The sequence below is a fragment of the Eulemur rufifrons genome, chromosome 25, assembly GCF_041146395.1.
Source record: "Eulemur rufifrons isolate Redbay chromosome 25, OSU_ERuf_1, whole genome shotgun sequence".
NCBI classification, from domain to species: domain Eukaryota; kingdom Metazoa; phylum Chordata; class Mammalia; order Primates; family Lemuridae; genus Eulemur; species Eulemur rufifrons.
In genome coordinates this window covers 19,282,184-19,307,347 of record NC_091007.1, presented here as the reverse complement: position 1 = coordinate 19,307,347, position 25,164 = coordinate 19,282,184, and the positions used below count along the sequence as shown (strand labels likewise).

Genomic DNA, 25,164 nt, shown 5'->3' with positions numbered 1-25,164 from the left:
TTGTCATCTCTCTTTTCTTCTCTGCTAGTCCAGACTATGTAGATGTCTACGCTGCCCTGGGTCAGTGGTGTGTGAGCATTTCTTATCTCTCTAGTTCACTATTTACCTAAAACATGGGGTCCATCTTTGCCTCGCTTTATTGCCTACTGCGAAAGCTTTCCCTCCCCCTCCCTCTTAATGTATTCCAGCAGGATAAACTTGCATTTTGTGATCTGTCTTCCTTAATGCTTGGACATAACATGTTTTAATATTTAATTTGGAATTTGTTTTATTTTTGTTTAAAAGATACTTATGCAAGTTGTTCAGCAAAGTGAAGCATCATTGGAAACTTTATAAATAACGCGTTTAATCCTTATAACAACCCTATAAGATTAGTACTGCTATACCTGTTTTATAGATTGAAAAATGCATGCACAGAGATGATAACTAATTTTCCCGGTTGCTGAGTTGAGATTTGTGTTGATGTCACGTGGCTCCAGAGTCCAAGCATTCCACCCTGGGTCCCACTTCAGCACCTCCTGGTTAATGTTTGAACTGCCCTCAGATCTCAGCAGGCTGTCACTTCCTCAGGGAGCTGTCCCTAAAGTGTTTGATCCCCCTGTTGCACTTTCCTGGTGCCACAACCTCTCCTCCCTTTAGAGTTATAACTTTACATTTATCTTTACAATTACTAACACGTGGCTCCTACACAGCCCTGGGGAATGCTTTTCTTCTTTTTTTCTCCCCTCGTCATTGTGTCCCCAGCCCTTAACTGTGCCTGGCACATGGTAAGAACCGAGTGTCCATGGAATGCGGATGGGAAAGGATCAAGAGGAAGGTTGGCAGGTGGAGGGACACTGGAGCTTGCCAGCTTCCTAAGCACACCCCTTGAGATGTTGTTGAGTGTGTTATGTTGAACCGGATAATGAAACTTTGATGTCAGCACGTTGCCATGCTTGTTTTGTCTTTCAGGTTTTCTCAGGGGTCCTGAAGGATGGGCATCATTGGGAAATCAGTTATCTGGTGGATTTGTGTAAGGTTGCCTGGGTACAGTTACAATTTCAGGCTACAGCAAGTCTTAATGGCAGTCCACTGTGGCTGGAACAGAATTTGAGGGGAAGTTGTAAGCTATACTGTTGGCAAAAAGGTTTACATCAGATTATTACCTAGAAGTGCAGTTTTTAAAATTATAAAAGTAATATCTGTCTTGTAAAAACTGAAGCAGTGCACAAATACACGCAGCAGAAATGAAAGTAATTGTCTCCTGTCCTTCTGGTTTCCCTTCCCGAATTCCACACTGTTAACAGTGGATACAGATCTTGCGGACGGCCCTCTTGGCCACCTAGAACGGTAATGAATGAATGAATGAAGGTGGATTTCTGGGTCAAAGAGAATGCCAGCTTTCCATTTTCATATTGCCAATATTGTATGACTTCCCTGGTTCCTTCATTCTTCCCTGTCCCAGAGGGTTCTCTCCAATCTTCTCTTTGAAAGACAAATATTGTCTTCTCTGTCCTCACTCCGAGCAGGTGACCACGTTTCCTAGTGTACTGGAAATACTGAAGATGTCCTCAGGGAGTTACTGTGTATTCCCTCAACCGCATTTGCTTCCCCCTTCCTAGGGTCTCTTTAGTCCCTCTAACTTTTACCCACAGTTAAAAGTATTGTGATAATTTCCAGTGGTTTGAGTAATCTTAAAGGCAATGAAATCTTACCAATTCAGGATGATGACACTTTCTAATTATCTTCTGATTAATGTATTATAACTTTGGGTGAATTGTTTGTTCATCATGGTTATATTTCCTGTGGGTGAGGTCAGTGCCGTCGGCCTCCCCCAGGCCTTGGTCAAATCACCCACCTATTACTTACATATATCTTATATAAAGATGCAAGATTATGGTGAAAAGTATGACTTTAGGACAGGCATGGTGGCTCACGCCTATCATCCCAGCACTTTGGGAGGCTGAGGTGGGGAGGATCACTTGAGGCAGGAGTTAGAGATCAGCCTGGCAACATCGTGAAACCCCCATCACTATCAAGCATTTTAAAAAATTAGGTGGCATGGTGGTGCGTGCCTGTAGTCCCAGCTACAAGGGAGGCTGAGGTGGGAGGATCGCTTGAGCCCAGAAGTTCAAGGTTACAGTGAGGAGCTATGATCCGATCACTGCACTCCATCCTGGGCAACAGAGTTAGACCCTGTGTCTAAAAACAAACAAACAAAAAAGAAAAAAATGAAGAAAAGAAAATGTGACTTTAGCATGACTTTTTAGCTTTGCAGTACTACTCTTCTCTGTATAGTGCAAAAAAAAAAAAAGAAAAAAAATTAGAGGCAACTTACTTGAAGTTGCTAAAACTGTATGTAAAATATTACTCTTAACCGTCTGTCAGTTGCATGCCCAGAGCTCTGAACTCCTCAAGAACACACTTGGATTGTAAGTTGCTGGGGGGGAAAAGCATATAGTCTTTTATCTTTAAAGATAATGGCAGATACGTTTATCCTCCAGTGTAGCGGGGGTTCGGGAAGATAGCTACAGCATATTAAATAAAGTCCAATCAGGTTAAGTCTGTGACCTCAAAGTATATGGTTTTTATCTTTAAGGAAAAGTGACGTGTATTTATCCTTTACCATAGCGTGGATACAGGGAAGCCAGCTATAGCACATTTAAATCCAATCAAACAAGTCAGTGTAGTTAAATTAAAAGCATGGCCCACGTATGAGGTGGCTTAATGAGCCGGCTCACAGAGTGGGCTGTTGGTACTGGACTGGGAAGGCATTCTCATTAGTAGATTGCTTTTCGTGGTTTTATACAGCCGAAGTTTGCCATGTGAAATTCCTCTGGAAGGGAGGGAATAGGGCACAACATTTAGTTCCCAAACAGTAGGCTTTGGTAACCGATTTAAAAATCATAAAACATCTTTGCATCTCTTTGCAATTAGTTCCTACTGTTATAAACACCCTCCTTAGCTCGTGTAATTTCTGTACTTCGTATTGCTCTCCCACATTCAGGGTTTTTTTTTTTTTAATGTTGGAAAACCACAATCTATCTTTGTTCTCTTTTATGAGTACCATACGTTTGTAAGGAAGTCGAAGAGAGCGCTCTTTCCATAGAAAATAGTTGTATTAGGGTTCTCCAGGGACGCCGAGCCAAGAGGATACACACAGATGCACACGCACACACATATATGTAGATATGTGTATGCACATGTGTGTGTGTTTATAGGAGGAGGTTGATTATGAGATTTATTATGGGGATTCACTCATACAATTGTGGGGGCCTGAAAGTCCCATGGTTTGCGGTCTGCAAGCTGGGAACCGGGACGCCAGTGGCACAGTTTAGCTGAGTCTGAAGGCCTGAGGCTGGGTTGGGGGTGGGGCTGCTGGTAAGTACCAGCGTCAGAGGCCCGAGAAGCACAGGCTCCGACTCTGAGGTGCGGGGGGAGAAGATGGGTAGATGGATGTCCCGGACGGAGAAGAGACAGGATTTGCCCTTCCTCTGCTGCCTTGGACTGTTCAGTGGTTTGGTCGATGCCGCCCGTGTTTGCTGCTGCTCCTGCATTCACGGGATGGCTAACAGCACGTGGGGCAAGTGCCACTCTCCTCCTTAGAGTGTTTAGCTACAGCCCCGTGCACATGTTCCCAGCCAGTCTCGTAGGCATCCTGGAGGTCAACGTCTAGCCCTGCCGTGCACTCCAGGGGTGTTTCTGGCTTGCCAACCCGTCAGTTTATGCTCCCCCAGGCTGCGTATGGCTTTCCAGTCCTGGCTATGAGGTCCTGACTGCCAGCCCCAATCAATCCATCTGTCCCCAGGGGGGAGGTACGGAAGGGACTCTTCATTTCTTTTGTCCGCCCGCACCCTGGAGGCGTGTTCGCTGCTGCCCAGTGAGGATGGAGGAGCTCCGGCCCAGGGAGCCCGGCCATCTGTCTGCTGAGTGCAAACACCTCTTCCCCAGAGAGATGCGAACCCCAGCCTTGGGGAGGGAGACCCTTTTCCAAGGCAGTTTCCTCCTTGGATGCTCTCCTTCAGCTCTGGATACTCTTTCGAGTTCTCTTTACTACTTTACAGACAATCCCTTGTTACTGGTGATAATTATTTATATTAAACTTTCCCTGTGCAAATTACTACAGAGCTCCTGCCTCCAGCCTGGACCATGCCTAATGTAGACATAGGAGGTAGAAATTAGGGTTTGGTTACTTACTAGTGATGTCTTCAGTTCTGAGATTCAGTGCACTAAACATATGTATAGATTCACAGGATTATTGCTGACTTTCCACTGGGTGTTCGCCAGTCTAGAATGTGTCCTTCTGGGTTCTATTTTCCTTTCTTAGAGCTCAGCTCAAGTCCTGCAAATTCCAGTATAGCCTTTGCTACCTTTATTGATGGCTCTCATCTTTAAATTGTTATAATTCTTATTATATCTATTAATCAACCGACTGTTGACATATTTTAGTTTTGCTGTGCTTGCTTTCTTTTCCTTCAGTACATATCAATAAAATATAAAAATATTGCATTTTCTCTACCGAAAAATTTTATGAAGTAATGTTATTGCAACTCTTCACCGACATCTTTGACAGTATCTATCATCTGTACCCAAATATAAGGTGAGATTTTTTTTTTCCTCCTCCAAATTCTGTCTCAGAGAAGAGAGAGCTGCCTTATCCAAGTCCTTACAAAATCTCTCATAAGGACCTCTCTCAGTTTTTCCACTTATAAAAAAATGTATTGAATGGGGAAGGCATATTGATTCTCATATACCCTAAATTCCTAGGTTTTGGGGATGGTTTTAGAGATCACTTGACAGAATTACTTTAAAATAAAGAGACAACAAAGTTTAAGCTAGATTTAGTTATTATTCCTTGGAGAAGGGTTGCGACCTCACGTCTGCAAATGTTAAAGATACTTAAATAGTAGCTAAGTGGTTCATGGTTCTGTTGAAGAGATAAAAAATAGACAGTTACAGGGCAAATGAAAAAGTAATCAGCTTAATGCAGATTTCCAGTGACAGCATCTCAAAAATAATCAAAAAGTGCTATATCTCAGACAGTTTACCTAGAAGTGAAAATGATATGTTCTAGCTCTAAAAGTGACAATAGTGGTGAGGAAGTCATTGTGAAGAATTTAAGTAAAATGGTTGCATGAAATGTACAAATGGGACAAAAAACAAATATCTAAATTAATATATTTTACCTCATAGGTAATTTAAAGTATGTGTTCCTAACTAAGTTATAATTTCAATGTTATAAACGAGCATGAGCATTTAATCAACATCTCTAAAAATCAATTAGGTGTTTGAATTAATTAGATATAAATAATGAAATATTGATAATTAAGTAGATGTATTTCATTGGTAGCCTATATGTCTGTGTATTTATTTGGATGAAAATATGTTTTGGATCTTTTCTTGGGCAAATAGGAGATCCTTATGATTAGGGTTGCTTTATACTTGGGCATATTCTTGTGTAAGATCTCTGAGAGCAGAGACTGCAGTATATTCTGTCCTTAGTGCTATCTCCAGTGACTAGCATAGTGCTCTGAATATAAGAACTCAGTAACACAATATCTCAGGCTGGGTAATTTATATCGGACAAAACTTTATTGGCTCACAGTTTCGGAGGCTGTGAAGCCCAAGGACAAGGGGTCGGCATCCGGCGAGGATCTTCTTGCTGTGTCATCCGTGGCAGAAGGGCAAAGAGAGGATGAGAGAGAGAGAGAAGAGGATTGACTCGCACCCTTATAATGAACCCACCCCTGGGAGAACAGCATTCATCTATGTGTGAGGGAGGAGCCCTGGTGGCTTAATGATCTCTCACCAGGCCCCACCTGGCAACATTTGCATGGGGGATTAAGTTTACAACAGGTGCTTTTTGTACAACACATGCAAACCATAGCAAAGACCTATTTCTCTGATGTTGTCCTCTGCGGGAATTGGCCACCCCCCTCACCTTTGTTTGCCAGAGCACGCTAACCTTGTCCTGTACTTAATAACAGGCCTGTCTGTACCTGTCTTCTGCACTGTCAGCTCCTGAGGACGGGAACCTTGTCTGATTTGTCTTAGATCTTTAGATGTTTGAACAGCGCTCGATTCATACGTAGCTACCATAAATGTTTATTGGCATGAAACATTCATGACTTTGATGCCTACAGGGTGTAGGGGTAACTCACCGTCCCAGCTCTTGCTCAGGGACCAAGTAGCTTGCTATCTAAACTCTCGTTACTTGCCCTCTGAATCTCCAGGCCCAAAACCATTTGGGTTTTACAGTATTTTTCACTATTGGAATTCTAGGAACAGAATGTAGGAGTATTTTAAAACACATGTCAGAACACAGACCCAGTTTCATGCGTGGCCAGAAATGGTTTCTGAGTCTATGTAATTTATTTGAGTGAAAGTAGTTGTCTGTGTTACCGTCATTGAGACTGAATGCAGCTCTGGCGTGGTGGCTCTTTTAACCATGTCTTTAGTTTCTAGTTGGCGCTCCCCTGTCTCTGCTGGCTTTGGCCATGGTTGCCAGATGTGGTAGCTCCAGAGAAGGGACTGCTATTGTCACTAGAATGCCAACCTGTGATGGCGTTTAAGTTAGGGTTGCACAAAACTAATAAAACCTACAAAACTCAGGTTTATGAGCTTCTGCTAACAGAAAAATTATTTTTTTAAAAAAATTTAAACATTATATGGCTTATTCCCACAAAATGTAAGGAGTACTTGGGTAAAGTTAACACTTTCCATATGTAAAAGACTAGGGTGGTTTTATTTTTGAGTATAGTATTGTATCCAGTTGGAATCTATAGCTGAGCTGTTGTTTTGACTTTGAACCATTGAATTGAAATGACATTTTCATTCTAGAGGAAGGCAGATTAAGGAAAGGAGAACTACTTTTTATCAAGTGCCTGCTCTTTGCTGGCCACAGGCTAAATGCCGCCATGTGCATTGTTCATTGAATTCTTACAACCACCGTATTTACCACAAATTCTTTTTTTTTGTATTAACATTTTATTATCTTGCAAAAGATAATACAGAGAGATGCCATGTGCCCGTCACCCACTTTCCTCCAATGGTAACACCTTATGTAACCATAATAGAGTATTGCAACTAGGAAATTGTCATTGACCTTATTCATATTTCATGTTTTGTACGGGCTCATTTGTGTGTGTCTGTGTATATTTGTGTATTTAGTTCTTTGCAGTTTTACCACATGTGTGGGCACTGTTTCTTTTTAAACACACGACGGAAACAAGACTCAGGTAAGTTATGGCAAATGCTGTAAGTGTAGACCTGGGACTTGAATTTGGTTTTGTTTGATCCAAACTTTTGCTTTTTCAGTAATAATATGATTAATAATAATAATGAATAATAATGGCTGAAACTCACCGAGTTCCCTATGAAACATATTGAGTCCTTACCATGACAGGGACTGTTCTAACATATTGACTCATTTAATTCTCCCAGCACCTTATACCATGTAAATTATAGCACAGTTGAATTAATATCCTTAATTAAACTGTAAGTCATATTTCCAAGGAATAGGTACTTATTTTTATAACTCCCTAAATCAATAACAAAATAATGAAATTTTACCCTCTTTTTATATAATTTCACATTTTTGAACCTCTGATCGTAACCACTGATCCGATCTTGGCAATTGATAACTTTATATTTTTAATAGTATTTTTCACTATTGGAATTCTGGAATTCACTATTGGAAAATATATATATATGTGTATATATATATGTAAATGAGACCTGTATTATTATGGATTGAGTTAGATTGAGACACCTTAAAAATAGTTTTACTAGATTGTAAATAAAAGCTGGTTTAGGCAGAATGCCAGGTGCCAGGTTTTTAAGGGAATAAATGTAAACCACCAAGAATATTTATGGATATAATTGAGAAAAGTTTTTTTTTCTTTTTCTGTTGAGTATTTTAGCTTTTTGGGGCCAAATACAGCCCCTGGAATGTTTGAATTTAATCAGCCTCCCATTACATATCTGACTTTCAAAGTGGTACCTAAGGCATTTTGTTGTGAATTATCACTGATGAGCAGAATATTATAATGCTTTAGGAAGATAATAGATATACCAATCAGCAGCCCATAATTTACCATTTTTTTTTTTTTTTTTTTTTTTTTGCTAGTTAAATATCTTGTAAAGCTGTCCCTCTGATAAACAGCAGCACTTATTCAGACCAAAAATAACAACAGTCCCGTGTGTTGGAGATCCCAGGAGGTCTTGGTGTTTTTGTAGACAGCAGACAGAAATAAAAGGAATTTTGTCCTTTTTACCTCATGTAATCCCACTGGAAAATGAAACATGTACTAGGAGTTGATACTGACTCCTGCCAGGTCACCTCCCTAAAGAGTCTCGGGCAAGCGCTGTTGCGACATTTCTTGGACGGGAGTCTGACGGCCTGTGATGGCCATGGATGGTTTGTGTAGCTCGCTGCCACGGAACACTGCGCTACTGTCTTCCCCTAGCAAGCGTCGAGGGGGACGCCACGAATAGCCTGCATCTGCTACTTGAACTCTTCCAAGAGCGTATTAGATAAACTTTACATCTCCAAAATTCAAACTAAATGCTACATAGTTTGTTTTTTTTAAAAACCATTGACTACAATAATGCAGCCCCGTGTATGATTTATTTTGTCTGACTTTGTAGAACTTTCTTTTGGATGTTAGATAATGCAAATGTTTTTGAGGCTATATGTTATTAGCAACTATTTGGAAACTACAAAACCTTTTTAATGGACCACCCTATCAATTTTCTGGTCTTCTAAGGAAGTTTTTCCTATTCATGACTCATTTCACTCTTTGGCTCACATCGAGGGAAATGTAATAACGATTAAGGAAAGGAATGTGTGCGTTTTCTTCTTCTTCTTCATCTTTTTTTTTTTTTTTTTTTTTTTTTGAAAACCTGTACACATTTTCTGTCTCGGGTTATGTAAACTTGGATGACTATAGAATGTTGACAACCACGAAAGATAAAAACTAGTCTGTTAACACATACTGCTTTGGAATTTAAAAATCAAGAAAAAACTTCCTTTGCTTTTTTGGAGAAGTGTTTAGCTTGATGGCCCAGAATACAGACCCAGTAAAAACGACATGTTCCAGCTGTCATTTACACACACCTTAAGCGAAATTAATGAGATCACTCTAAGATTACACTCTGTGTTTTATTTTCATTTTATAGGTCTGTATGAGCTGTTGACTGCTCTGCCAGCCCAGCTGCAGCCCCATGTAGATAGCCAGGAAGACCTGACCTTCCTCTGGGATATGTTTGGTGAAAAATGCCTGCATTCACTGGTAAAGGTAAACCACGCTGATGTCAGATTCTCTTTGCGAAAAAACATATGGAAAAATATTTGAGCCCCATCTAGTAAACCAGAGATCAAATTGTTGCTGTCTGAAAACAAAACAGCCTTGTTCCATTTCACTGACGGGCATGGAAGTTGTTAAAGATTCTACCAAAAATACATAGATGATTTCACTTAATGGTGGTGATCTGGCTGTACATACTAATGTAGCAACCATGTGGTCGCCCTTGTTTAGAAAAAGAATATGAAATAGTAGCAGGAAAGTTTAGACTCCTTTATGGTCAACATTCATGAGCTGGAATTTAACTTAAATAAATGTTCACAGCAAAAATTAGAAGGGATATATTTTCTGAGGTCAAGGATGGCAGAAGTTCAGTAGCCACATTAATTTAAAATAATTTCCTTTAACAAAGTCAACTGAAATTCTAGTAAGCTGTTTCTTTTATTGGCACAATTCCATTGAAATGGTATTTTGTATATAAATACACTGAAGCTAAATACGAATAAAAACAGTGTTTGGAGACAGTTTTAGTAAAACATCATGCCGTGAAAATGATCACCCAGCAGAAATCAGGGCTTGCCATACAGCAGCACTGGGAGTGATCAGGAGTCTTAAAATAGTAAAATGAGAACAAGAAGCTTACTGGAAAATATGCCACTCTTGCTTCTGGAAATATGAATTGCATTTTCTCTCATCTAACTCAAGCTGAAAGAAATTTAGAGTCTTACTTGAGTCTGTAGGAGGTAGAAACTTATGCCTCAACAATTTCCGGACCTATGTTTAATTTACCTGAATTTGTTATGGTTGTTTGTCCTAAGAGGCTTTTAATTGATGTACGGTATTTGAAAATGAGCAACTTCTGAGTTGCCATTGCTTCACAGAACAGGAGAATTCTTACATATTTTTTTCTTACCAAATTTGCTGAAATTTGTGTGCTTCAAGTAGTGACAATTCTTAAGTGAAGGTGTTGATATGTGACATTTACCTAGCAATATATTTAAAGACTACAACATTTTAGTAGTTTTTTTCCTAATGTTTTTTTCATAACAATGTAATTGCCAAGGTATTCTTGTGCTCTGAGTAAGTTTAGGTACTTTAGTTGCCATCTTGGGGGTTACTAGAAATGGTTTGGGGATTATAATTGATGAAGTTTCTGACTTAATGTGGCAACCATAAGAATGTGTTGGATGTATGGAAGTTGAATAGCTATGACTTTGTTTAGATTGAGTTGATCTTTTGATAGAAGGAATAAAATGTACTTGAAGTGGCATCACCATCCCTTAATCATTAAATACGCATGTCCCCAAACAATGGATGTATATTTGTATTTATTTATAACAAAGCTACTATCTCGTGTCCTCACCTATAAAATGGAAATTATAATACCTGTTGACAAGGTTGTTTGTGAGTTTCAAAGAAAATAGTGACGATCTAAGTTCTTTGACAATTATATAGGGTAGGCAGATTTAAGCAGGCATTATTAAATATTGAGGAAAAAGTTAATTATCATAGCATGTGAAGGACCAGAAAAAAACTACAAGAGATGGTTGTTATTTCTATTAAAAGAATAAAACTAATGTATAAAACAAATTCTTAGTTACACTGGCTTGAACTTTAAGGTTAGGCTGTTTTTCAAAATGTATGTCAGTAATAAGTGGTTAAGTAGCATACTGGCGGATACTGATATCTGGTTTCATAAAAACAGTGAAACAAACTCATGTTGCTAGTATTTAGATAGCACAATAACACATGTATTAATACTCTTCCAAATATTTTTCATAATTACTGTAAAATGTATTTTTAAAACTAGTTTTATTACGTACCTCTAGAACATTCTCAATTTCTTAATAGTTTCTCCCATCTCCAACTTTTAACAGATGCAGAACTCAAGTGTGTCCTTTGACTGACCCATTCTATTAGTTTTCAAATATGTAAAGTCTGCAATGCCTCCAGGAGGCAGGCTCATGGGATTGTAGCTTTAAACAGCTGGAACAAACCGCTTAACTGTATTCCAAGTGCATCTATTTAAGATTGGAGGACAGAAGCCTTCAGCTTTTGTACATAAATCTTGGTAGAGCAAAAGGAATTTGTTTGAAAAGGTTTAGTTTTAGAGTGAATCAAAATGTGCTTTGGTTTTATGCTCTTTTGCCTGCAGTTGAAGCTGTTAGTGTGTGATTTAGAACTGGGTGAACACAAAACTTGATTTTATTCCAGCACAGAATTTTCGTTGTCATCATCTTATTTCGTGTTAAAAAAAAAAAAAAAAAAAGGCGGTTGTAAATCACCACACGGTTTTAAATATATGTATCTCTTTGGTCTAATGTAGAACATTCTTAGGAAGAGGCAGTTTGGCAGTGCGGCAGGCCCGGCTTGCCACCCTGGGACAGTGAGCCACACGCCCTGGCAGGAATGCTGTAGAAAGTGAGCTTGTCACTAGAAAGGAAATGTGATCATCCTGTAACTATAGCTATATCCTATAGCTGAGGATATGTATTTTTTTAAATTTTCAAATAGAAAAGTTGAAGAATAATAAAAGTGGTGAGCACAAGACTTTCGAGGTATCAGAAGGAAGATGACACTGAGACAAAACCTGGGCAATACCATGTATTTGGCTGGAAATGTGCAGTTTACAAGGGTGGGCATCCAGGGCTGTTGGGAGTCACACGGCCCAGTGACGGGACAGACCACCAACAAAGGGAGCGCCACGTTTTGGACCCTTCTCGTGCCAATATGTAGGACTATGAAGCATGTATTGTGCGTCCTAACCTCACTTCTAGTTTATCTTCTATTCGTGTGTTTTTTTCCTATTGAGATCTCTTTACTTACCTTAAAATTTTATTTAATTGTGTTGTATGCGTTTTTGTAATCTGGCTTAACTTCATTTTAGAACAAGATATGGCCTAAAGACTTTTTAAATACTGTATTTCTTTTAAACAAGGCTATAGTTCTCTTTCCTTAAGAAATTCTTGTTCTTAACTCACAATTTTATCGGATTTCTGGGATCAGACTATCAAATCATTTAGTTCCTTTTTAAATAGTTACGTACGTCTCCGCCTACCCTTTAAAACAGTTGTATATGTTAATATGTATGGGGGCAGGAGGAAGAAAGTGGTAATCTGAATTTTATCCTTTTTGGGATTTTGAAGTATTTCAACAAACACAAATTGATGTTTTCGAGAAAATTTTCCTCATGCGATTGAATTATTGTGTGTATTTCTGTGACTTCAGTCTTAAGGGAGTAATGAATGACAGATACTCAGACCCTTATAACATTTAGTTACATAGTTTTATCTTTTGGTTATTGATTGATGGGCTGATTCAGAGTTTTTGATGAGGACTTTCGTCTATGCCAGTGATTGTATGGACAGCTGGGACCAAAACGTCCAACATGGCAGGCCAGTCCCTGGCCTGTGCAGTCTCCAGTCTCCCTGAGGGTATATAGATGAGGGGATGGGCAGTTTCCATATTCTGTGATAGGTCATGTTTGGAGCTTTTTATGAGAGGCACAGGCCTCATATTGGCCTCAGGGAAGGGCTCATGGAGGATTTGGTATCTCAGGCTGGGATCTGCATGCTGCCCAGGAGTGGCTCAGGTAAGGATTTCTGGTATGGATCAGGATGGGGAGGTCAGGCAGAAGGAGGGACACAGCGAACACCTGGCAAGAGTGGACCTCTACAGTCCACACTGAAGGTGGATGAACTTCACCCTGAGACAGTGGGAGCCATTGCATTGAAAGGTTTCAAGCAGGGGAGTGAAGATACTAGATTTTTATTTTACAGGTAAATTGGTATAATCTGGGCATGGTGGCACATGTCTGTAGTCCCAACTACGCGGGAGGCTGAGGCAGGAGGATCGCTTGAGCCCAGGAGTTCGAGGCCAGTTGGGGCAAGATAGACACTGCTATTAATAATAATCAAAATAAAGAAGTACTGTGGAGATTGGATGGGATGTGAGATTTCTAGGTCAGGGATGATGGTGGCAAAGTGTAGGGAGACAGGAGCTGAGTTTGGTTTGAGACAGGAAGCCTGGAATTCAGCCTGTGCTCTCTGGTGTGTGTGCTGTTTACTAACATACTGAAGCTTCTCCTGCCGTGTGATCCAACAGCTGGTGTTTATTCCAGGCCACTGGGGGCTGAGAGAGGGCAACAGGAGACCTCTATAGTCAACCTGAACATACAAGCCCTAAGGTACCAGGTACCAGTTCTTACATATTGACTGTCTCTTCAGAGGAAATGAGAGGGGTTTTAGTTTTGTTCATGTTTGTTTGGTATTTGGAACATAATCAAATAGATCCACCTATAGTATAGTTAGATACATGGATCTTGAGCTGAAGATAACTACATTCTAGGTTGGATATAATAGATTTAGGAGTAGGGCTGCTGGATAAAATGTAGGACATTTGGTTAGATTTGAATTTCAGATAGCCAATTAATAATTTTTATTTTAATATGAGCCACGTAATATTTGTATTTTTATTTATGAAATCTATTTGGAAGTCATCAACATTTAGAAGGTAGCATTTTTTGGTAACATGTATTGAGATGTAATTCACATATCATCCAATTCACCCACTTAAAGTATATGATTGAGTGATTTTGAGAATATTCACACAACCATCACCACAATTAATTTTAGAACCTCAGAAAGAAACTTTGCACTGCTTGCTGTCTTCCCCCAATCTTTGCGTCCTCCCTAGCAACTTTCTGTCTCTGTATTTGCCCATTCTGGACATTTCCTGGAAATGGGAATCATCTTAGATGTGGTTTTTTGGTACCTGGCTTTTGTCACTCAGCTCAGTGTTTTCAAGGTTCATCCACGTTGTAGAGTGTGTCAGTACTTAATTCCTTTTTACAGATGAATAATATTGTGTGGGTATACCACATTTTGTTTATCCTTTTATGCACTGATGCGCATTTTGGGGTTGTTTCTACCTATCGGCTGTTGTGAATAATGCTGCTAAGAACATTTGTGTACACGTTTTTGGTAGATGTCTGTTTTTACTTTTCTTGGGTATATATCTAGGAGTGGAATTGCTAGGTAAGATGGTACTCTGTTTTTAACACTTTGAAGACCTTTTGGACTATTTTCCAAAGTGGATGCATCATTACACCATTTTATATCCTACTGGCGGTGTATGAGGGTTCTGATTTCTCTACATCCCACCAATGCTTGTTTTTATCCGACTTTGGGATCCCAGCTAGGGTGTGAAGTAATACCTCCTTGTGGTTTTGATTTGCATTTTCCAGATGACTAAAATGACATTAACTATCTTTTCATGTGCTTATTGGCTATTTGTATATCTTCTTTGGAGAAACGTCTAGTTAGATTCTTTGCCCATTTTATTTCCATTGAATTATTTTTAATTAATAGAGTTTACTCTTTAGAACTGTTTTAGATTTATAGAAAAATTGAGCAAATTGCACAGATAGTTCCCATACGCCTGCTCACCACTTCCCAGTTTCTCTTATTAACCTCTTGCATTAGTGTGGTACATTTATCAATTAATGTGTCAATATTGATACATTATTAACTGAAGTCCATAGTTTACATCAGGGTTCACTCTGGGTTTTGAAAAATGCATGATGTCGTGTATCCCCCTTTGTAGTATCGTACAGAACAGTTTCACCTCCCTGCAAATTCCCTGTATTTTACATTTCACCTGTCTCCCCTCCTACCTCGGCAACCACTGATCGTTTTACTGTCTTTGTAGTTTTTCCTTTTCCAGAATGTCATAGAGTTGGAATCCTACAGTGTGTAGCCTTTTCAGATTGGTGTCTTTCACTTAGTAACATGCATTCAGGGCTCCAGCGAGTCTTCTTACGGCTTGATTGCTCTCTTCTTTATATTGCTGAGTGGTGTTCCCCGCGTATATGTAGCAGTTTGTTTCTCCATTCACCTGTTGAGGGGCATGGTCATTGCTTCCATTGTTGAGCAATTAAAGATGCAGCTTCTGCAAACATTTGTGTGCAGGTTTTTGTGTGGATTATGTTTGCAGCTCACTTGGGTGGTAAGTACCAGGGAGCAAGATTGCTAGATCATACGGTAAGACCATGTTTAGCTTTCTAAGAAACTGCCAAATTGTCCTCGAAGTGACTGTACCATTTTGCATTCCCACCAGCATGAATGAGAGTTCCTGTTCTATATCCTCGTCAGCATTTGGTACGGTCAGTTTTAGGGGGAGTTTTAACCATTCTAATAGGTGTGTAGTAGTACCTCGCTGTTGATCAGTTTGCACATGATATTACGGATCTTGTCAGACCTTTTTTGTCGTCTGTTTCATCTTCTTTGTTGAGATATCTATTCAGATCTTTTACCTGTTTATTGAGTTTTTCCCCTTTATTGTTGACTTTTAACAATTCTTTGTATTTTCTAGATGCAAGTCTTCTATCAGGAATGTGTTTGCAAATATTTTCTCCCAGTCTGTACTTTGTCTTTCATTCACTTGGTGTCTCTCACAGAGCAGAAGTTTCTAATTTTAATAAAGTCTAATATCAATTGTTTCTTTCATGGATTATGCTTAATTGTGTTTTTATATCTTAAAAACTCATTGCCAAACCCAAGGTCACCTAGATTTTTCTCCGTTATCTCCTAGAAGTTTTATAGTTTTACATTTAGGTCTGTGATCCACTTTGAGTTAATTTTGTGAAAGATGTAAATTATGTGTCTAGATTAAATTTTTGCATATGCATATCCAGTTGGTTTAACATCAATAGTTGAAAAGGCTGTCCTTCACCACTGAATTGCCTTTGTCAAAGATCAGCTGATTTTATTTGTGTGGTACTGTTTCTGGGCTCTCTGTTATGTTCCATAATCTATTTGTTTATTCCTTTATCAATACTGTGCTACCTTGATGACCACAGCTTATGTTAAGGGGTAGGATCTGTTCTCTAGCTTTGTTGTTCTTTAATATCATGTTGGCTATTCTAGGTCTCTTGCTTTTTCATATAAATTTTAGAATCAATTTGTCATGCTACCAAAATAATGTGCTGGGATTCTGATTGGGACGTGTATTCTATAGATCAAGTTGGAAAGAGATGACATCTTAACAGTATTGCGTATTCTTTTCCATGATCATGGAATATTCCTCTGTTTATTGAGATTGTCTTTGATTTCTTTCATCAGAGTTTTGTGGTTTCCTTATCTAGATTCCGTACATGCTGTATCTTGTTAGATTTATGTCTAGATATTTTATTATTTTTGCTGCTATAGCTTTGAAATGGTATTGCATTTCTGATTTTAAATCTCAGCTGTTCAATGCTGGTAATGGAAAGTAATTGATTTGTGTATATTAAGCTTGTAATCCTACATCCATGTTATAATTGCTTATTAGTGCTGAGAGGTTTTTTTGTTGATTCTTTGGGATTTTCTTTATAGATACTCATCTTATCTAGAGACAATGACAGCTTCATTTCTTTCTTTTCAATCTGTATTTCTTTTATTTCCTTTTCTTGTCTTACAGCATTAGCTGGGAATTTCCATACATGGTTGAATAGAAATCAATGGTGAGGTGGAACATCCTTGCCTTGTTACCAGTCTTAGGGAAAAGAATCTCATTTCTCACTATTAAATATGATGTTAGCTGTAGGTATTTTATACACATTCTTTCTCAAGTTGAAGTGCTTGCTGTTCCCAGTTTGCTGAGAGCTTTTATTATTTTTATCATGAATAAGTGTTGGATTTTTTTTCTTTCAAAAATTTTTTGCGTCTATCAATATGATCATATGATTTTTCTTCTTTAGCCTATTGATGTGCAAAGGGTTATAATAATTTACTTCTGAATATTGAAACAGCCTTTACAGGCCTAGAATAAATCTTACATGCTTGTAATACAGGTTGGGGATCCCTTACCCAAAATGCATTGTGACCAGAAGTGTTTTGGATTTCAGATATTTTTGGATATTGTAATATTTACAGATCCTTAATGGATTGAGCATCCCTAATCTGAAAATCCAAAATCCTCCAACAAACATTTCCTTTGAGCATCATGTAATACCTCAAAAAGTATTGGATTTTGGAGCATTTTGGATTTCATATTTTTTGGATTTGGGATGTACAACCTGTATATGATTAATTTTATGTATTGGATTCAATTTGCTAACATTTTGTTGAGGATTTTTGCATCTCTGTTCATAAGAGAGATCAGTCGAAGTTTTCCTTGTAATATCTTCATCTGGTTTTGGTAGTAGGGTAATGCTGGCCTCATAAAATGAGGTAGGAGTGTATTCTCTGCTTGCTTTTTTCTTTTTCTTTCTAGAAGAGATTGTAGAGAATTGGTATAATTTCTTCCTTAAGTGTTTTGTAGAATTCACCAGTGAAACCATCTGGGCCTGGTGCTTGCTGATTTGGAAGTTTGCTAATTATTGATTCAATTTCTTTAATAAATAGAAGCCTCTTTTTCTGAGTTTTTGTCACTAATGTCATTTAAGGAATTGGTGCATATTATGTAAGTTATCAGATTTGAGGGCATAGAATTGTTCATGATAATTCTTTATTTTATTGTTCATGGGATCAGTACTGTTGCCTCCTTTCCCTTCTAGTATTTGTAATTTGTATCTTCTCTCTGTGTTTCTTGGCTAGCCTGACTGTAAGTTTATCGATTTCATTAATCTTTTAAAAGAACCCAGCTTTGATTTTGCTGATTTTCTCTGCTGTTTTCCTGTTTCACTTTCATTGATTTCTGCTCTAATTGTATTATTTCTTCTGCTTACTCTTTCTCTAGCTTCCAAAGGTGGACGGTTAGATCATCAATGTTAGATTTTTCTAAATATTCTCTGTTTTTTGAATATATGCATTTAATGCTATACATTTCCCTCTAACCACTGCTTTTGCAGCATCTCACAAATTTTGATAAATTGCATTTTCATTCTTATTTAATTTAAAGTATTCTTGAGAATTCTTCTTTGATGCATGTGTTACTTAGAATTGTGTCTAATCCCCAAATCTTGGAGATTTTCCTGCTGCCTTTTTGTTACTGATTTCTAGTTTAATGCGGTATGGTCTGAAAACGTATGCTGTGTGATTTCCATTCTTTTAGATTTACGTTGTGTTTTATGGCCCAGGATGTGGTCTGTCTTGCGGAATGTTCTATGTGTGTCTGCTGTAATTGGATAAAGTGTTCCATAAATGTCGGTTAGATTCAGTTGGTTGATGGTATTGCTTGGTTTAACTGTATCCTTACTGATTTTTCTGCCTGCTGGATCTGTCACTTACTGATAGAGGGTGTTGAAGTTGCCAGGTGTAATAGTGGATTTGTCCATTTCTCCTTGTGATTTTATCAGTTTTGCTTCATGTATTTTGATGCTCTCATTAGGTGTATACACATTAAGGATTGTTATGTGTTCTTAGAGAATCGGCCCCTTTTACATTATGTAATGTCTTTCTTTATCCCTGAAAATGTTTCTTGTTCTGCCATCTTCTTGGTCTGAAATTGATATATATACTCAAGCTTACTTTTGGTTAGTGTTAGTACGGTTTGTCTTTCTCCGTCCTTTTCTTTCAATCTGTCTGTGTTTTATACTGAAAGTGAATTTCTTGTAGACAACATATCGTTGGGTCTTTCTTTTTATGTACTCTGACTGTCTCTGTCTTTTAATTGTTAAGTTTAGACCATTCATATATAAAGTGATTATTGATACAGTTGGTTAATGTTTACCATGTTTGCAACTGATTCATTGCACTTGTTATTTAAATTTTATTTTTATTACCCTATCTTTTTCTTGCTTCTCTGCTTTTAGTTGAACATTTTATATGATTCCATCTATTGCCCTGTAGTTAGCAACATACATTTACAACTAATCTAGGTCTACTTTCAAATAATACTCTGCTACTTCCCAGGTAGTGCAGGTACCGTATAACAGTATTTGCATTATTTTTAAGATTTTGTTTTACTTTCATTTATTCTTTCTCTGACATTCTTCCTTTATGTAGATCTGAGTATCTGACCTATATCATTTTCTTTCTCTCTGAAGAACTTCTTTGAACACTTATTGCAAGGCGCTACTGGTGGCAAATTCCTTGAGTTTTTGTTTGTCCAAAAGAGTTTTATTTCTCCTTCACTTTTGAAGTATAATTCACTGGAAACAGAAGCCCAGATTGGAGGTTTTTTTTCTTTCAACACTTGCAGTATTTCCCTCCACTCTCATCTGGTATGGTTTCTAAGGGGAAGTCTGATGTCATTCTTACTCTTATCCTCTGTAGGTAGAGGTAGAGCTTTTTTTCCCCTCAGGCTTCATGTTGGAACTTGAAAACTTTGCAAATTAAACTGAAGTGAACTTTGTTTCCTTGCTACTTTGGTCCACTACACTCAAAACGTGGAGCTTCATCAGAGGCCCTGTAGTCCTCACTAGAAGACATCATGGTAATATTAATGATTACTCTTCTTTCATCTTTCTTTTCCCTGACAAATAGATAAATCCTTTAATTCTGTGGTCCCCAACCCCCGGGCCATGGTCTGTTAGGAAATATGGGCCTTATGGCAGAAGGTGAGCTGTGTCGAGGGAGGGCATCATCTGTGTTTACAGCCGCTGCCTGTCACTCATGTCACCGCCTGAGCTCCGCCTCCTGTCCCCGACTGTGGAAAAATTTTCTTCCATACAACTGGTCCCTGCTGCCAGAAAGGTTGGGGGTCATTGCTTTCATTTGTTTACCAGCCCACTATAAACCACTGTAGTGCACATAACCAAGGCCAGGTGGCACTTGTAAGTGCCATGATAATCGCTTAGTTGCCTACTCAGGTGAACACTTTTCTGAGGTAAAACAAATTCCTAGTTTTATTTATCCATAATTTAAAACAAATACCCACTATTTAGTATTAAGAAGTAATTATGTTGGTAATCTGAAACATCTAGTTTCTCTTCTTAAACATGTCCCGAAATTTTATTTTTAATGAAACATACAAAGTTGTGGACATATTCGTTGCCCAGTAGAAGCAAAATATGAGGGATAACTTGGTGGGAGTTTATATTAATATGACTTTGTGACGTTTTTAATGCCTGTGAATTTAGGTTGAATTCTAAAACTGAAAAATCTTAATCTTGAGTCTAAATAAATCTTGAGCAGTTGCTCACAGAGCAACCTGTGAACAAGAATACACTTTTAAAATGTTATATCTCCAATCTGGAAACTTTGGAACGTGAAAGACCAGTTTGAAGGTAATGCTTGATCTTAATCTTTCAATAACTCAAATATTCTTAATAAAATTAGCACCATGAGCTTTTGCTTAGAAAGTAGTTACTTCTGGCATGATTGATCCAGTCAAGCTATTTAAAAAAGATAATTTCATGGCGCAGTGGTTTTATAAATTCTTTTCTGTTCAGGCCCTTTAAGTTCCTCTCTTCTTTTAATCTAGAAGCAACGAAAAGCATCATACTGGGTGGGGGAGGTGGTATTTACATAGTAGTGAATCAGATTCAAGGCTGAAAAAATTATTTTATAAAATATTCGAGGTATAGGGCCCTTTAGAAACAAATTGTGCTGTTTCGGGAGGGAAGAGCTGGTGTTAAGTTCAGAGAGTAAACCCATTGGGGAGATTATGTTTCTTGCCTCTGAAATATCATTTGCCTTGGGTTGGAGGAAAAAGAAAAAGACAGCCAGACGTTGGGAGTGATCCGTGGCCACCTGGTCTGCAGAGTGGAGAACTGGGTATCAGCAGCTGGTAACGCTCCATGGCCAATCAAAGGTAATTGTCCAGCCAGCTCTGGTGGAGAAGCCAGACGAAGTTATTTCTTACGTTATAGTTTACATTTTTTCAGGCACAGAAACATGTAAGGTCTGCTGAAGATAGGAATTCCTGAGCCCCTGAGTGAATTGTTGCTTTTGTAATTCATACTCTCAGAACAGTGGCCATATGTATCCCTTTCAAGAGACTGCTGGTGGGGACGAGTGAATGGGAGCCAGGTTTGTGAGATGGGACTGTGTCCTCCCGCAGGGGCTGCATTTAATGTGACGTCACAGTGCCTTTTGGAAGTTATTGTGAGATTCAGATGGTGATTCAAATATGCTTAGCTTCAGAACTACCATCTTGCATTTATAGTTATTCATAATTTAAAAATAGAGAGTCTGTGTGCTATGCTAAAACAAATGTGGGGAGTTTCTTACCTAGAAATCGCTGACTTCGGAACAGTCCATTCATCAGAACGCGTGGAGTCAGGAAGCCTGTGATGCTGTGATTTCCCTTGTCCCGGCAGTTCTTGTCAATCTCAAGCATGGGCGTTCCAGGAGGGACATGTCCAGGTCCTCTCCACATCACACCGAGCAGTGGGGCTGCTGGGCGCAGAGCTGCGCATCTCCCACTTCACCAGGTATTGCCAAAGTGCTCTACGTCCCATCCCCAGCAGGGAGTGGCTGGTTTAGTGAGAAGCATGTGTGCAAACCCAGTGGCCTGGATCATCTCCCTTCACCACCCAGTCTCGGGATTGTGCTTTTCCTGCATCCCTTGCTGCAATGCCAGGGCGGGCAGCAGGTCACATCCTGTTGCCAGGAAGCTGTTGGGCAGCGTGGTCCTGACGTTCCAGATTGGTTCTCGGAGTACATTAACTACAGAACGTTGTGGAATCACTGGCAGCAAGTCAGTCTCCAGTATTTGTTTTTATCTAGAGTAAAATGATTTTAAAATATCACAGTTCTTGCCCTCTACAGCTCTCTTAGGGGCATACCTGTTTTCTTTTACTTTATTTAAGATTATTTTTAAAAAATATATCAGAATTGTAACAATTTCAGCGTAGGATATTTAGGCACCAATTTCTAATGTGCACAATACAGAAAATTGTATTATTTCTGCAGGAGTCAGCACGGTAGTGGCTGCTCAGGAAATGACAGAAGGTAGACCCAGAGAGAGAAAGGGAGGGGCTTGTTTCTCAGGAGTGTGGTGAGTCGCTGGTCCTCACTTCCCATGATTATGCAAAAAGGTGCACAGAAATGCAAATTCCGCTTGAATAAAACTCAAGATCAGGGTGAAATTTCACATAATGGATTTAAACATGTGTTTGTGGGCTAGCTTGGAGGCCTAGCCACTGTATTTAACTATATTTATAGATTATGTGTCCCAAAATTAAAAAAAAAAATTTAGAATTACAAGCAAACTTTCTGTGTAAAGTCTGCTTGCTTTGCAGGGAGGGACTGGACGGTGTTGGCTGGTGTTTAATTTGGTACTTTAGGCCTTTTGTTTAATAATCCTGAGAGGAAGGAAAGAGCGAGTCCAGTGTGTGGCTGAGGAGAGAAGAAATCTTGTACCTCCAGGACAGCTGTCACAATGTGTTCGGGTCAAGTTGGGACCCTCTGCTGCCTCCATTCTTTCTTCTTTTCTTTTTTCTCTCAGTCTTGTGATCACCTCCTTGTCCCTGTGTCTGTCCGTTCACCTCTTTTTTTGTGTTGGCGCAATCAGAAACAGTTGGGTATGTCGGGTACTAACTGGGCTGTGTGTCTGGAAACCCAGGTACTGTCCTCTCGTGAACAGGCATCTGCGGTCACAGTTCGGAGCCGGCACCGTGGAACCACGGTGCCTGGACTCGGATTCTGGCTGGGCTGAGAATATTGTGCCAAGAATAAGAATAACAATGACATTATCATATGTCCTCACTTTCCTTATATATAAAATGAAAGTCATAGTAGTACCTACTTTGTATGCTTGTTATGAGGATCAAATGAATTGATATATGAAATGTGCTTTAGTATCTGGTACATAGTCATTATTAGTGTTATCATCGTCTTCCTCATCATCAATTTCTCTCTTCCTTTTTGTCAGCCATGTTCAGTGCTGTGTGCCAGAGTTTGCACCAGTCTTTTCAATGTCCCTTTGGCGACATAGCTATGTTTTCAGGATGGTATTTTCTTGCCCTAATAAATGTTTGCTCTTGCCTTTTTATTTCTTTGCTCTCACTCTTTTAAAATTGTAATGAAAATTAATACAGTCTGTGATTAGAAATTCTTGAAAAAGTTCTTGAGTTGGCTAAGTGTGCATTTTCTAACGTTTCCTTCACCTTAAAAATGTTACAGGATATTTTGGACATTGAAAATGAGAACAATATATTGAACACCCGTGTATTCACCGCACAGCTTAAGAGAGAAAATGTTACAGATTCAGATGCAGTCTGAACACGTCCTGCCCTATTAATAATCCTTTCCTTTGCCTGCCAGAGGTAACTTCCGCCTTGAGTTTGTATTCGCAATGTACGATATAATTTTTTATGTTATAAAACTTTTATATATAGAATCATACTTAATGCATCTTTCTTTAACTTGCTTTTTTTTGCTTGACATTTTGTTAGCGATATTTACTTATGGCAATGAAATAAGCTCTAATTTATTCATTTCCATTGCTATGTATGGCATTATGGGACTAGATCACAAAGTATCTCTTCTCCTCTTTCTGGGTATTTACATTGAAAGTGGCCCTGTAGGTACAAGAGTCCTATGTCCCTACTGGAAACAAGCACTAAATAACTTTTGTTTAGTTTTCCCTAGTACGCATATGTGGTTGCTTCTGTAAGGATAGCACCTAAGAATGGGTTTGCTGGACTGTAGGGTTGGATGTACGTCTCACTTTATTAGATGTTGCCAAATTGCCCAGCTAAGTGATTGCACCACGATCCCATTACTTCCCATCCATTTCAGCACTTGGAATTGTTAGATTTTTGCCAACAGGCTTGGTTCTAAATGCTATCTTCTGGTTTTAGTTTATATTTATTTGAATATTAGAAGTTGGACGTGTGTTTATGGACCACTTTCGTTTCCTTTTTATATCCTTTTCCTGGTTTTTCCACCCCCCCCCCCCGTGGTTTTCTTTTTTCCTAGTTGATATGTGGGAATTACTTCATGTATTCTGATGCTGGATCTTTGTGTGCATTGTAAATATCTCCTGGTCTGCACTCATTCCATCCTTTCTAATAATTATCATAAGTGTTAAAACATACATCCACACAGAAAGCCTTCTCTCCGTCCTAAATGCAGAAGCAATGGCACCTTTACAGACCCACCGTTTAACACAAAATCCTTACTAGCTCAGTGGGTCTCACTGAGAGTGTGTGTAAGAGCCTGAGGTGTGTGTAGACCCCGGCCAAGTCTGAGGTCTGGTTTATTTTTATATGCTGGCTCGAGAGGGGTCCTCTGAGACTGTTTGCCCTGATCTAATATTCTCATCTGGTTGGAAGCATCTATAGAATGTATTTTTAGCACCTAGTGTAATTACGGGTATATTTGTTCATTGAGTGAAGTTCTTTTCGGGCAGGATCTGTGTATAATTCATCCCTGTTTATTCCACATTGCCTCGAAGAGTAGTTAGTAGATGTTCAAGATAGAGGGCTTAAGGGAGACTACATCACTTTCCCTTCCAGGCTCTGTCTTGCCCATTTTGTTTCATTTCACAAATACTTGAGTGTCTGCTTTGGGGCGCACAGTAGTAAATGCTCACATCCCATTGGATCGGTTTATTGAAGCATCATAATTATTCATAAATTACTGATGAACACAGTTCGTTTTTTTCAATCAATTTAAGTTGTGGTATAAGTTGTGTCCTCTTCATTATAGATAGATGTCAGTTAACAAAGATTTTTTTTTTAATCCAGCTGGTTTAAAATGGAAGTTATTGTGACTATTTCTACATGTCAATGAAGGTAGGAGGAATTAGCAGTGTTTTTTGGTGATTATGGTTTAGAAATGATATACTATCAAAGGAAATTATTGAATTATATTGGTTTTATAATTCTTTTCCATTTTCACATAAAAAACTTAGAAAATTTTTAACATTTTCTAATTCAGTATTTTTTAAAGTTTCAAAATGTTGCATAAAATACTTTATTGTAATCCTATACATAAGCCAATAATGTAAATTTATTATAAAGAACCTAGAAGTGAAATTATAAGCTTTTGTATATATAAAATTAAAT

At 38.6% G+C, this 25,164-nt stretch overlaps 1 protein-coding gene across 1 annotated transcript in view; it reads left to right on the top strand.

Annotated features, from left to right (window-relative positions):
- Positions 1–25,164, top strand: part of MPP7 (MAGUK p55 scaffold protein 7) — a 204,222-nt gene that overhangs the window by 80,745 nt on the left and 98,313 nt on the right. Inside the window, exon 3 of the mRNA XM_069458748.1 lies at positions 9,160–9,278. Within this exon, the coding sequence (XP_069314849.1) occupies positions 9,160–9,278 (119 nt within the window). The remainder of the gene's footprint in view (positions 1–9,159; positions 9,279–25,164) is intronic.